This window comes from Nelusetta ayraudi, unplaced genomic scaffold, assembly GCF_046127955.1.
Source record: "Nelusetta ayraudi isolate G7.1 ecotype Tasmania unplaced genomic scaffold, CSIRO-AGI_Nayr_v1 ptg000003l, whole genome shotgun sequence".
Lineage (NCBI taxonomy): Eukaryota > Metazoa > Chordata > Actinopteri > Tetraodontiformes > Monacanthidae > Nelusetta > Nelusetta ayraudi.
In genome coordinates, this window is record NW_027466053.1 from 665,568 (window position 1) to 678,745 (window position 13,178).

General features: G+C 46.9%; 1 protein-coding gene across 5 annotated transcripts in view; it reads right to left on the reverse strand.

The window, feature by feature from the left end:
* fhod3b (formin homology 2 domain containing 3b) overlaps positions 1-13,178 on the reverse strand; it is an 81,454-nt gene that overhangs the window by 62,425 nt on the left and 5,851 nt on the right. For all 5 annotated transcript variants that reach the window (XM_076027126.1, XM_076027112.1, XM_076027128.1 and 2 more), the window contains exons 2-3: positions 12,648-12,754; positions 5,313-5,377 (exon numbers count right to left, since the gene is read on the reverse strand). In XM_076027126.1, coding sequence (XP_075883241.1) covers positions 5,313-5,377; positions 12,648-12,754 — 172 coding nt within the window. The remainder of the gene's footprint in view (positions 1-5,312; positions 5,378-12,647; positions 12,755-13,178) is intronic.

Sequence of the window (13,178 nt, forward strand, 5' to 3'; positions counted from 1 at the left end):
GATAGCCTCTCCTGCTGTCTAATCACAGCGAGGAACAGAGAGCTCCACTCTGAGATGTCCAGTATTCTCCTATTTTGTGGTTGAATGAGTAGCACTGAGGGGCCTTACAACCAAAAACAGATGGCTTCCTAATAGGTGCATGCCTTTGCATTAGTGTATGTGTGTCCGTGTGCATGTGACTGTGTGTGTGTGTGTGTGTGTGTGTGTGTGTGTGTGTGTGTGTGTGTGTGTGTGTGAATGTTTGCACATGGCTGGGCAAGATTCTGCAACCTTGCACAGCGCGGGCAAATCCAAATGAACAAATGTACCAACGGAGCCAAGAAAGAGTCACGATCCTTCCAAAAAACTCAAAATGTTTATTAGATGCGAGCAATAAAATGAAGGTGTGGGGGGGTGGGGGGGGGGCACAAAATCCTGCTCTGTTCATGAGGCATTCCAGTTATGTTTTTATCTCCACATGGGAATATTTTGGCTCTCGGTCAAACGGTGCATGAAAAGAGAGTCAGGGAGTGTGAGGTAAGCGATGTCAGGGAAAACTGTCAGAGGATCAACTTTTGCCTTCAGCTGTGATGTGAAAGATCCACTTTACTCGGCAGCGGCTGCCTCGGATTTCAGCTCCCTGGCAGGATGTTGTTTGGGTTGGACGGCGAGAGTTTAAGGGCTGTGATCCTATTTTGAGACCTCATTGCGAGAAAGTCAATGAGATGAGAGATCAAGGAACGTGATCTTCGTCTCCGTCTTTCCTTGTGGGGCACACGTGCGGCAAATGTATCCGTTACAACAACATTGGGAGGACTGCGCTCTGGAAATGGCAACGGTAAGTCTCGGAGTTGGACGCAAATAAATTCAGGTTAAGCTGCAACGACGCTGCAGAGATTTGTGTGACACGTTGAAAGAAAAGTGATTGATTTGGAAAACGGTGTGACTTGGAGGTTAGAATAAATGCCTTTTTCCACCAATTGGAACAAAAATGTAGTTCAATGTTGTCAGGAAGTTTGACTGCCATCAGGTTTTCCACTGAAAACCAGTGAAATAAAAACATTAACCAAATACAGACGAACAAGGAGGACAGAGAACAAGCCTGTTTAGCTTTTCTTCTCTTTCTCGCCACGTCAGCAACATCCTCCACGATAGATCAATTGTGTTCATGACGTCTTTGGTTTTAAATGGATTTTAAATCTTTCTTTTCATCAGACACATGTGAACGGTTGTCTTATTTGGCTGGTATGAAAATAAGGAGACTGGTGAGCTGGAGTTCAGGTAAGATGTGTTCCTGATGGTGCTGGAAGGCAAAGCATGTTCTCACAAGAAGGTGCTGGGCAGGCAACTAAAGCTAATCTAATCATCTTGCACCAGACCACCAACACCAGCCAGTGAATATTACAAGTTTACGTGAAACTGTGATTTTACGATAGAAAAACCGCACGGTGTTGCTGTGACTGACGCAGCTTCTCCCTTGTGTCGCGTGTTACGACTCTGCAGGTGGCTCCGTGCAAACTGCAGGAACATGTGGGAATGATGAGCACCGCGGTCGGGGGCCGCCACCATCACCCGCAGGTGATCTTGTCGTCTGATAGCCGTGTGTTGACATCCCACACACACATGCAGTGACTCACAGCACCAGCAATTAAAAAAACAACAACAAGAAAGAAAAGAAGAAATTGAGAAATTCCGTCCTCACGACTCACACGTGTCCCCACTTGTCAAGCCGACGATCTGAGCGAGCGGATCTGATGAAGCTGCGGCGCTGAGGGAGAGAGCGAGAGCAAGACGGTGGAGGGAGGTCGCCGTGAATCACGACCGCTGCGTCTGGATTATGAGAGGTTGTAAAACAGAGGGCCGTTAATCCCATAAGAATGTGTCACCTCTGACCGCATCAGTCATCCCTCAGCCGGGATCAGTGCGCTGACAGATGAACCTGCTGCGCGGGAGAAATAACCCGGCTGCACTCACACGTAAAAATGTTCACATTTAGAGGAAGTAACTCGTTTCGAGAAGAAATCGAGATCAACATCTTCCATTGAACGGATGGTTTGAACGGGGAAGGTTGGGATGTTTTCTAGCTTGACAGAAGAAAACAGCTCCACTCGAAGCTATGGAATGTTCCAATGGGAGGCGACCGTGGATGCTTGGGTGAAAAAAGTAACCATTTAAATTTAAATTTGGATACCAACTCTTCCAGACACTTGCATAACATCACAATAGCTGTATGGAGACATGCCGTTTTTTTTATGTTTGAGTTGTGGCTTGGGTTGTGTTGCCTTCAATTGTATTATACTATAGTATTGACACTGGATGAAATTCTTTTCTTATTTTTTTTCCCTATTTGTGAAATGGTTATTTGTGGTTATATAGATTCAAAAATGCAACCAAAGCCTCCATAGGTGCCACGGTAAAAAAGAAAATGGGTCAGCAATCAGTGAACTATGACTTTAACATAGCAGTGTTACAGCTACAAAGCAGTTTTTGCTCATTTGAAATGATTCTCTTTTGCAGCCCCGGCCGAGAGTCCTTCGCCCGTTTTTTCGTGCCGTCGTTTTTCGTGCCGCCGTGTTTACGGCCACGGAGGCGAAGCTTGGAGACACACCGACACTAAACACTAAAAGAAGCACGAGACTGCTTTAATCAGCAGGGCCCTCACCACCACATCTAGTACACCGACAACAATGACAAGCCCAGCAGTATAAACAGCCTGTGGCCAAACGCTAACACGCAGACGGTTTATTTTCTGAAAGTCGGGCTCTCGTGCTGGTCAAACAAACACAAACAGAGAAACCATGGCCACTGCCGGTTCCCTTTCCACTGCAACACGTTCGCTCGAAAAGGCGGAATGAGTAATTTTGTGTAACAAGCACAAAGACAAAATAATGGGATGATTACACTTGTCATTAAGGGGCACTGATTTTGGCTCGCAGCGGAGACGACGTTAAATGTAGACGTGAGTCATTAGGAGGTTTTACTGGTAGTCATCATTAGTGGCTGTAAATCAGGTTAAGCTAATAAGGCTTCACCCAGAGATAAATCTATCTACGGTGCCGCACGGCTGCCTTTAAATCAGACCGTATTGCTTCCCGTCATGATTACGACCAATCACGTCGCCAGACGTGGAGCCGTTTTAAAAGCGCTTTAATAAGCTATTTGCTCTTTTGTCTGAACACTTTCCTTCCTGCAGCAACTCGGCGGCGGTGATTTCTTCACGGTCGGGGGAGTGCCATACGCACACCAGCGCTCACGACCATGATTAGAGGAGCCGGGATTAAAACCTCGCTGTGGTTCATGACACAGGGAAGGATGAACTGAGAGCTGACGCTCTGTGATGGGAAAATTTTCTGTGAAAAAAAGAGCCCGCCCCCCAAAAAAAACAAAAAAATAGACAACGTACACATAATTACGTACCGCATAACAACAACTTAAAACAAATTGAATGGGTTTACTGCTAGAAAGTGTCTAATGACACAGCCTTACATGGCCGCTGGGAACCATGTCATCACTTATGATCATGGTGGCGGCGACGGAGATAAACAAAACATCTGCAGAGGACAATCAGGCACCAGAGGCCTCGAGAGCGAGCAAAACATAGTGGAACCAAAGAATGTGCTAGATGCTGGCAGAGGACTGGAGCAGATTAATAAAGTCAGTTTAGAAACCTCAGTTTAGAAACATAGATAGATAGATAGATAGATAGATAGATAGATAGATAGATAGATAGACAAGAGGTGTGTTCTCCTCCATTTCTCCCGAAAGCATCAACACACGTTCACATAATTGGCGAGTTGAGGCCATCCACTTGCCTCTGTACATTTTGTGCTGACCTCTCTCCCTCTCGGGGTTCAGCTTCACCTCATTGCATAATATCCCTCATTAACGAAAAACAAAAGAGCACGCAAGCAAACAAACAAACACAAACAGCGAGGCAATTTACTTCCTCTTGGGGTCGTCCGGGACGTGACAGCAGGGAAAAGCCCCCAATCCCTTCAGGACGGGCAAGGCTAAGGCCTAAAGAATACCGTGCCATTTGTCTCTGAAAGACTAAGGAATTACCTCCTGTGCGGAGGCAGCAAAATCAGCCGTAACGCTACACTCATGAGGCCACGAGGTAAGCCCTCCAAGTCAGATAAAATTAGGCTCAAATGTCTGGACGAGTTACAGTAACAGTGACCACCTTGCCTTGGAGGGGAGGGGGAGAAAAAAAAAATCTACACAGGCCGTCAGTGAACAGACTGGAGAAGGGGCAACAGGTGGCTGTCAACTTAGAGAAAAAGAGGGTCATCATCCACTTAGAGAAGGGCAGCACGTCTGTCTGCCACTCCCCAGGCTCCGCTAAGCTGAGCCCAGCACCAGCAGGAGAGGAAAAGAGGGTAAAGCAGTTTGCTGCGGTCTGGCGGACAAGACTCGCTGTGTTCACGACAAACACAACCGACTTTTCCATCGGCAGGAGACCGGAAAACTCTCGTGCCTGCCTAAATTCAAGAAGCGTCACTGGAAATATCATCGATCGGACAAACAAAAGGTCCAGACTCAGTTTTAGTTTACTTCCGTTTTTGGAAAAGAAGAGAAATTTGGATCATTTGGCAGCCCATTAGCTTTTCCAAACTGGGAGTTATTTTTACACTTTGGTGGCACAATGTGTTGATGTGTCGTTGTGTAAGAAGAATATGAGCTTCTGCACATTCAGCTACTGACAACCACAGAGCCCTCAGCCAGCCTCGCCAGCAGCTCACTGGAAAAATACGAGGGCCTCTCTGCATCCATTTCTCATTTGGGTTGGGGGGGGTGCATTAAACTAGCAACTAACATAATTATCGCCTATTTATCATTTCACCTCCTGCCAGAGAGACACAGGAGCCCCAAACAGGGATTAAAAATAACATGAAAATTAGAGAAAATAAAAGTTTGCATCCTCCCATTAATCAAAGGCCAGGCTGTGTGTGTGTGTGTGTGTGTGTGTGTGTGTGTGTGTGTGTGTGTGTTCTCCTGCCTGCACACGTGCCATAGGCGTGCGTGCGTGCATGTGTTTTCACTCAGCTGGTTGTGCCAGCTCCATCACATTAGCCAAAGTCACCAGGAGGCCCAATAAAACACAGTGACAGAACGCATAGAAACTCCAAACACATAAAAAGCTCTGGCTCGTCGCTGTGTGCCAGCGCGCTGAGCTGCTTTGTCTTTCTCAACAACATGCTCATATTCATAAGACTCCAGGCCGTCTCTCAGTGGGGGTCGTGACGGCATCATCACCGTCAGTGGGAAATAACGGTGATGCTAACACCTCACCAAGAGAAAGATGCAGAACTTCAGTGGATTTTTCTACCTACCGATGCAGGCGTGCACTCGGACGGAGAGCTGCGTTCGGAGAATGATGCTGTGCTTTTTGCCCCTCCTAGAAGATAAGAAGACAAATAACAATACATGATTAGTCAGACAAGAAAGTGGGCTTAAAACATAAAAAAAACGTGTGTGAGTCTTAAAGTCGAGTCAAGAAAAATTTGCTACTTGATTCAAAGAGTTTTGAAAACATGAAGCTAAATTTCTGAACAAATGATGTGTGAGTGTTTGTGTCTGATTACGATATTTGTTATTTCGAGACAAGAGAGAACAGAAGGAGCAGAAGGCCTCCAATAAACGAGGGATGGGAGCGGAGCGCAGGTCAGCTCCGCCCCCTGTGTTAATGGAGATATGCCAAGACCCTATCACCATCCTGTCAGCCGCCCACAATGTCTGAATGACAATCCAAAACAAAGACGGCAACAATGCCGCCCCGACTCCATTCAGTGCGTAAGCTAATGTGAGCCTGCTGAAGTTTGCGGCCACACAAAGGATAATATGGCTATTTGGAGGCCCGCTGTTTAATTTGTGTCCAAAGCGTTATGTAAATTGGCCTCGGTGCAGAAGAAGAAGGCTGCCATTGTCCTCTGCCTCCTTCTTCTCTTGATTTTTCTTCTTCACTTTACAAAAAAAAAAAACCCGGCAACTTTGTACTGTTCCAGTTTCTCAAATCTGGAGGTGAAATTCCAGCACAAAAAATTTACATTTTGGAAAAGGAATTTAACACAATTAAGCATCAAAGCCCGGAGGTTCTAGAGAACCGTGTCAGTCAGAGACCCTGGACGAATATCTGCTGCATTCAAACGCTTTAATTCCACTTTTTTTTTTAAAAAAAAGCTGTGGTGTAACAATGCAGCACTTTGCACACTATAAACTTTGGAAGTACTGTAAGCTTCTTGCTGTACAGTCAGGCCTCAGGTGTTTTCAGCAGCAAGCGGTTTATCACAGTATTTGCATCACAAATGTGACCAAAACGACACCAACATTTGCAAGACATTACAGTGGTAGCTTTGGGCAAGAGAGAAAGAGAGAGAGAGAGAGAGAGAGAGAGAGAGGGATCAACAACGTTTGGTCAGCCGGGGTCACGTGTTTGAATTCTCCAGCGAGCCGCAGACGCTGCCCTCAACTTCCCACCAGAGCTGGAGGAGCATACAAACAAACCCAGAAGATACAACCGCCAACAAGAGCACAGCAGGTAGAGTTGCTCAACAACACCCACCACCACCACCACCACCTCCTCGCTTCCCTCGCTCTCTCTCTCTCTCTCTTTGACAAATGGCCTTTTATGTGGCACGCACAAAGGCTTTGTGATGACCGCGACGGGCGAAGTGCCAGCAGCGGCAGACTGTCGCTGCTGGCGACAATCAGGCAGCAGCGGCTCTGACGGTCTGAGGGAGGGAAATAAAAAAGTTCTTAAAGGATGGAGGGAGATCATTCCGCTGCTGAGCCCAGGATGCGTGGCGGTGACACCTCTGGTGACAACCGAGTGAGTGGAGACGAGACGAGACCCTTGTTGGAACAGGAGAGGAGTTGTCACCGCCGTTTGCCTTACATCAGCACGGCTGCAGTCCTGGGCTTCTTCACCAGGTCGTCCTCGAGGCTGGGCGGCCAGGCGGCCAGGCGGCGACGGTCATCGTGCAAAATTGGCTTTGCCGATATTTCTAACAATATGTCTCCACAAGAGCCAAAAGCTGGAGCTGACTGTTTATTGCACTTCCTGAAACCATGTTTCTGTCCTGCTGCAAACATGTGGAAGGTCCAACAATCAGCATCAGTTTTAGCCAGGACACTAAAACTGAGTTTTTCTTGTGGGAGACTGTAAACAGAGGGCTAAATATGCTGAGTTGGGCTATTTAATCACGACTCTACTGAAACGCTTGCCAGGTGGTACCTTTAAAGAAATCTAAAGCTTTGACTGGTTGGCTGCATCTAGAAATGTCTTTTCTTTTCTTCTGCACAATTATTTGAACCAAAAGTCAATAATTAATCACGCGCAGTGTTATGCTTGGTTAGGTTTGTGGCTACAATTGAAATAACCCCAACCATTTATTTTAATTGCGTGAGTAGAATTAAGCGATCAAGACTGTGAACAATCATTTTATTTCCACGCCACTCATTAGCCTTACGCAGGCATCCGTCAGTGCTGAGGACGGATCAACAAGGTTAACAAGAAACATGTGAGCATTTTACCCCTCGATTCTGTACGTTGAAAGAAGCAGCGCGCAAAGAATTCTACGCTCTGCAGCACAAATTCGACATTACTCATCGATTTGCCTTGTTTAAATCAGGCAAAAAAACACAGAGCGGCTGCGAAATTTCAAAGGCTGCGCAGGAGCCTCACGCCGTTTTCTTCGTGCTTCTCTCCAATCTCACATCATCGGCGTTTCACTCGGCACCCTCATCCAACTCCATCCCAAAGTGCACCAGTGACACGCTCCAGGCTCTCAGGTCCGACGACAGGAGCGTAACTGCTCCCAATTATGACAGAATGAGTAGCCGCAGAACGTGAGCGTGTGCACACTTGGAGAACAGGGAGGCAATGCAGAACTTCTCCTGAAGGCCAATTAACGCTGGAAGGCCCCACAGAGGCAGAGGTCCGCTGACTCAGCGCTGTGAGCCAACAGCCCCCCCCCCCACGACCCTGCCACTACCACCACCACCGGGGCGACTGCTACGTCGGTGTCACACGCTCGTCCGCGCACACCAAACCGCTCTGCTCTGCTCATAACAATCATAAACCGCTCCCCACAGAGAAGACAAGCAGCATTTTATTTCCCTCCTTGAATTTAAAGCCTCCACTGTGTTTGACAATTCCTCTGTTTCTTTTCAAACGTGCTTTTTTCGCCGCAAATGAAAATCTTCTGTGCTCGCGAGCGTCTAAAAACAATGTCCATGCGGTTTGGTGAAAAAAAAAAAAAAAACGAAGAAAAAAATGAAAATAATGAAAGAGGAGCTGCCCCCAGAGAGATGAAAGCGAACGATCAGAAACGCAGCGCGCAGCCAAGTCTGGACCGTTGGATTTTGTCTGATTTTTTTTTTTTATTTAATTTTTTTTTTTTAAACCAGGCTTTTAACCGATCATCGAACACATCAAGCGCACTCCATAAAAACTGGATATTTAGCAACACAACTGTTGACTCTGTGATGGGTTTTTATACGAACTGGCAGTGAGACGTTAAAGAGCTGCTTCGCTCCGGGACGGCACCCGCCGGTGCACCTCGCGATGTGAATTACCATTAGCAGCACGTCTCCTTCTCAGCAGCTGGCGGCCAGGACTGATAAATCTTTCAGGGATGCAACAAAATCATCCACCCGCCCATCAGAAACATGTGTTTGGGGGAAAAAAAGAAGAAAAGACACACACGGCTCTGCAGGGTTGACACACTGCGAGAAGTGTGACACGCCAAGCACCCTGAAAAGCTGCGGCAGGCAGACGCACTCTCTTCAATCTGTGCTGTCCACACAGAAACGTTCAAGGGCTCCAAATGTCTGCAAGTTCGTGTCAGACCATCTGATCCTAACTACGACTCCCCCCCCCCCCCTCCACGCCCCCCCATCGCCTGCGCCCTGGTGCCGCCTCAGGCCAGCAAACGCAGGAAATTGGGTGCACGGGATCGATCAATCCATCAGAGTTAAGGAGCTAAATGACACGCCGACTACCTTAAACAATGCAGATATGCCTCCCACACATCTGGCCTGTGGGGCCAGTTTACAGCTTAAAAGTGAGACTGTGTTTGAGATGGGACACATTGGGGGGAGTGTGGGGGGGGTTATGAGTCACAATCTCCAATAGCCCGGCTTCAAACACGGTGTGGAAGTGATTATGGCCCTTAAGCCCCCCTGACATGGATATCTGCTGGCTCTGCGCTGCTCTGTCAGAGGATCACACTTAAATCTTTCTGTAAAGACACTAGGTATGACACAGGCGCCTCAGGAATGTAACCTGCCATTAATACCAATTACCAGCAGATTCAAGTGGCCAGTCGTCAGGGGAACTGGTAGGCCCGGGCCCGGCGTGAGGACAATACTTCTCTCTTTCCAGACGCAGGTGGCCGGTAGAACGTACCTGGTTCTGGATGTTTTGCAGGGTAGGTGCAGTGGGGTCCATTGGACAATCACACGGGAGGAAGAACTGACCACACATTTTGATTGGACAACACTGAAATACTGTCCAACAGCAATAGGACTTAGAACTGGCATGGGCAAACTACGGCCTGGGCACCATATTCGGCCCATTAAGCTTTTTAACCTGGCCCACCAAATTTGAAAAAAATTGTATTTAAAAATAAGTAAATAATAATCTAGCTGTATATTATAAATTTGTTCACTGTGTTTTCACAATGACTTAGAATCATCCATCCCTCCATCCATCCATTTTCAATACCCTCTTCATCCTGAGCTTAGGGTCTCGGGGGTCTGCTGGAGCCTCTTCCAGCTGTCACAGGGTGAAGGCAGGGTGACACCCTGGACAAGTCGTCACTTCATCACAGGGTCACATAGAGACAAAGACAAACAACCATTCACACTCACATACAAACCTACGGACAATTTGGAGTTTCCAATTCAGTTCACATGCATGTTTTTGGAGTGTGGGAGGAAGCTGGAAAACCTGGAGAGAACCCTGCACACACAGGGAGAACATGCAAACGCCACCCTTGGCCCAGAATCAAACCCACAACCTTCCTGCTGTGAGGCGGCAGCTCGAACCACTGCGTCACCGTGTCGCCCTGACTTAGAATCAGTAAGAATCAATCCACCCTCACAGGCGTAAATTACTTTTCCAACCCACATACCACTAGTGTTCCCAGAATGCAAAATACATTATTTGCCTTCTTTGCTTTTTTTTTGTCCAATCAGCACCAGTGAGTTTTGCAGCACTCCGAGTCCACAGTGGTGTTGGAATGCCAGGGCATGACTGGCAAACAGTGGAGGGGAAGCCAGAGTGCAGTGAGACCCTGAGTGAGGCCTCGAACGACGTGGCGCAAATAGAATCAAAATTAAGGAAAGACATCTGTGGCGAATTGGAACAGCTGCTGCGGCTAGACAGCGGTGGCTCTCACTGGAAATGAGCAGGGAGGCCGTTTAGCTGCAGTACCGGATTCGACATCACTTCCCTAATCACTAATAACAGTCGGGTTCGTTTGCAGAGCTTTTCTGCTGGCGGAGACGAATAAATCACAGGCTATTTAGTGTAACCATCAACTAGGCCTGAGCAAACTTTGCAGAAGTGTTGGTGTAAAAGCAAATGCATCATACCAGTGATGATATTCAGCTGAACAGCACTCCCTTTTGTGTGGCACTGTTTAACTAGCATTAAAAAAAAAAAAACAGCTAGAATAAAGAAATACCAAAACTCCCCCAGTCAGTTAGTGACTGGCTTCGGGAGACTGCTGATGACAGGGGTATTTTTCCCGCAATACAATGAGACTAAAACAAAAGTACAATGGAACAACTAAAAGTAAAATGCCTTTAACAAGCTCAACAATCATAAAATCTACAACACTGCGCAGTTGGGGGTGTAATCGTGGGCACATCAGCGCCATAAAAAATGCAGCAAGAGGACCTACCTTGCTCTGCTTTTTTTTGTATTTTTTTTTTTGTATTTTTTTTTTCTTTAACAAAATAATTGGCTAACCACCTTCACCTCCAGCCTCCTCAGACAACACTGTGTGGGCTTAATGACACACATCCATACCAGCCCGTGCCAGCTGGCGTGGCGCAGCTCCTGGCGGCCTCAGCCTTGGACGGCTGAAGCTCTGGACCACTTTAAGCCCCGCGGCTTCTCCATAGTCTAGCGTAAAGCTCCCAGCAATTTCAGTCGGGACTGGGAAAAGGACGTCCAATAGAAACACAAGAGGCAGCGAGCGGCTTATGAATTCCGAGTTAGACAAATAAATTCATACATGTTTGTGGTTGGGCCGGCGGGGAGCTCTCGTGCCAACTGTTGGTTTGTGATCATCTAACGCGAGCGAACGATACACACCAACACACTGCTGCGCAGTTCATGAAAAAAAAACATATGGAGTCAATAAAGTTGCTGGCTCCAAAAAAAAAAAAATGTGTATGGGAAAGAAATGAAGCTAACACGATTTTTAACTGGCGTTTTGGGCCAGGATGGGAGACATGTCAACGTGAGGCTTTTGTTGACCTACATATGAAAACAAGACGGCAATAAAAAAAACACAACCGCGCGGCTCTGCTGCGGCAGCAGACGCAACGACTGAAGTTGGGTGAACTTCTAATGAGGGTACTGAGGTAACACTCGGTGGTGGAGATGAGGGCGATTACTTGCTCTAGAGACGCGTCTACACCTCGTAAGCGGTTTACATGACATCATCGGTGCCACTCCGCTCCACCGAGGCCAGGTATTTTCAGGAAGGTGAATGGACCGACGCCATGGAAACTCTGAGGCCTTTCAGTCTGCTACTTAAATGGCCACAAACACCAACGTGGTGCTGATAAAATATATCGAGCGCTAACTTTTAAACCATTCTGGGAAAATTGGATTTTTTTCTTTATTTTATTGGTTGTTTTTTTTTTTTTTCGGCATGCAGCTCAACTAGATTATCAACTAACAGAATTACACAGTACTGAGCCAGTGAGATGGCCTGACATGTCCAATGAGCGCTTCCCGCAGGAATCCATATGGCTAATAACTGTGATATTCAATTTGAACTTATTTTTCCCCTGGAATCCCAGGGTGCTGACAGACTTCTGAAACTGAGAGTCCCTCCGGTGGGGTAAAGCCCAGTGCCCTCAGCTGCTCTGCACAAAACCGCCTCCTGAGGCCGGGAAAAGGGATTATTCCACTAATTTATCCTGGAACAGGACGGGTATCATTATGTTTTAAATCACTATAATAGAATCAAATTAGCAAAGCAGGATATTAATACGTAACCCCCTCGACCGTACGTTCAAATATGCTATCTCCTGCGTCTTATCGCTCTGAATTCCTTTCTCTGTCTCTGTCTGAAGAAAAGAAAACAGTAACACTAGTGTGTACATATGTCTACCTGCTAAAGGGAGTACAGACGTTTTCATTCATTGCTCTTTTTTTTTACCCATTGACATAAAGAATCTCTGCCTCAAAACTTTATCCACCTACTCGTCAGCGCCGGTCGCTCTCGCGTTTTCAATGCGGGCTTCTGTGCCAAGTGCCCAGCTGTAACTTTTGAAGCCTGTGGAATGCATGACCCCACACTTTTATAGGTGCACTCTGGTGTATGTACATTTTTTTTTACCTTCAGCGGAAATGTTTTTCGTTTGTCAGTGCTGTATGTGAGGTTGTTGCATTCAAAGGGAAAGACTGGTGAGGTTCCTCTTACCCTCCGTCCTCCTGGAACCCCTCCAGCTCATCTCGCTGCTCGGCCAGGGTGGATTCCAGGTCCAGGTAGCTTCCATTGTGGGACAGCTGGAGGGCGCAGTCATCGGGCTGCAAAGGCAGAAGACACAGTGACTACGTTTACATGCACAGCTTGATCGAGCTATGCTCAAAATTTCGGTTTTCGGAATTCCCTCCTTGTCCCAGTGTACATGTAGCTGAGAAAATCGAATTATTGACAGGAACGTGTCCTTCTCCCAAACACTAGGGGGCAATATGAGTCGTTTCAGCGTGTTCATTTCTGAGTTAGACTGAGATACATGTTAGAAACAAAGACAGTACATGGTGTCAGCCTTGTCCATCCATTTTTGACAGTGATTTGCACCTTGTTTGCATAATTTAGGAGTTTAAGAGGAAATACGTGGACAGAACCGACGCAGGCACAGCAAAACCAATTCAACCGCCCACAGAAAACTGCATGAATTGAACCCAATAACCTCCAAGCTGCACTGAAATGGAAAAAGTATATAATTAA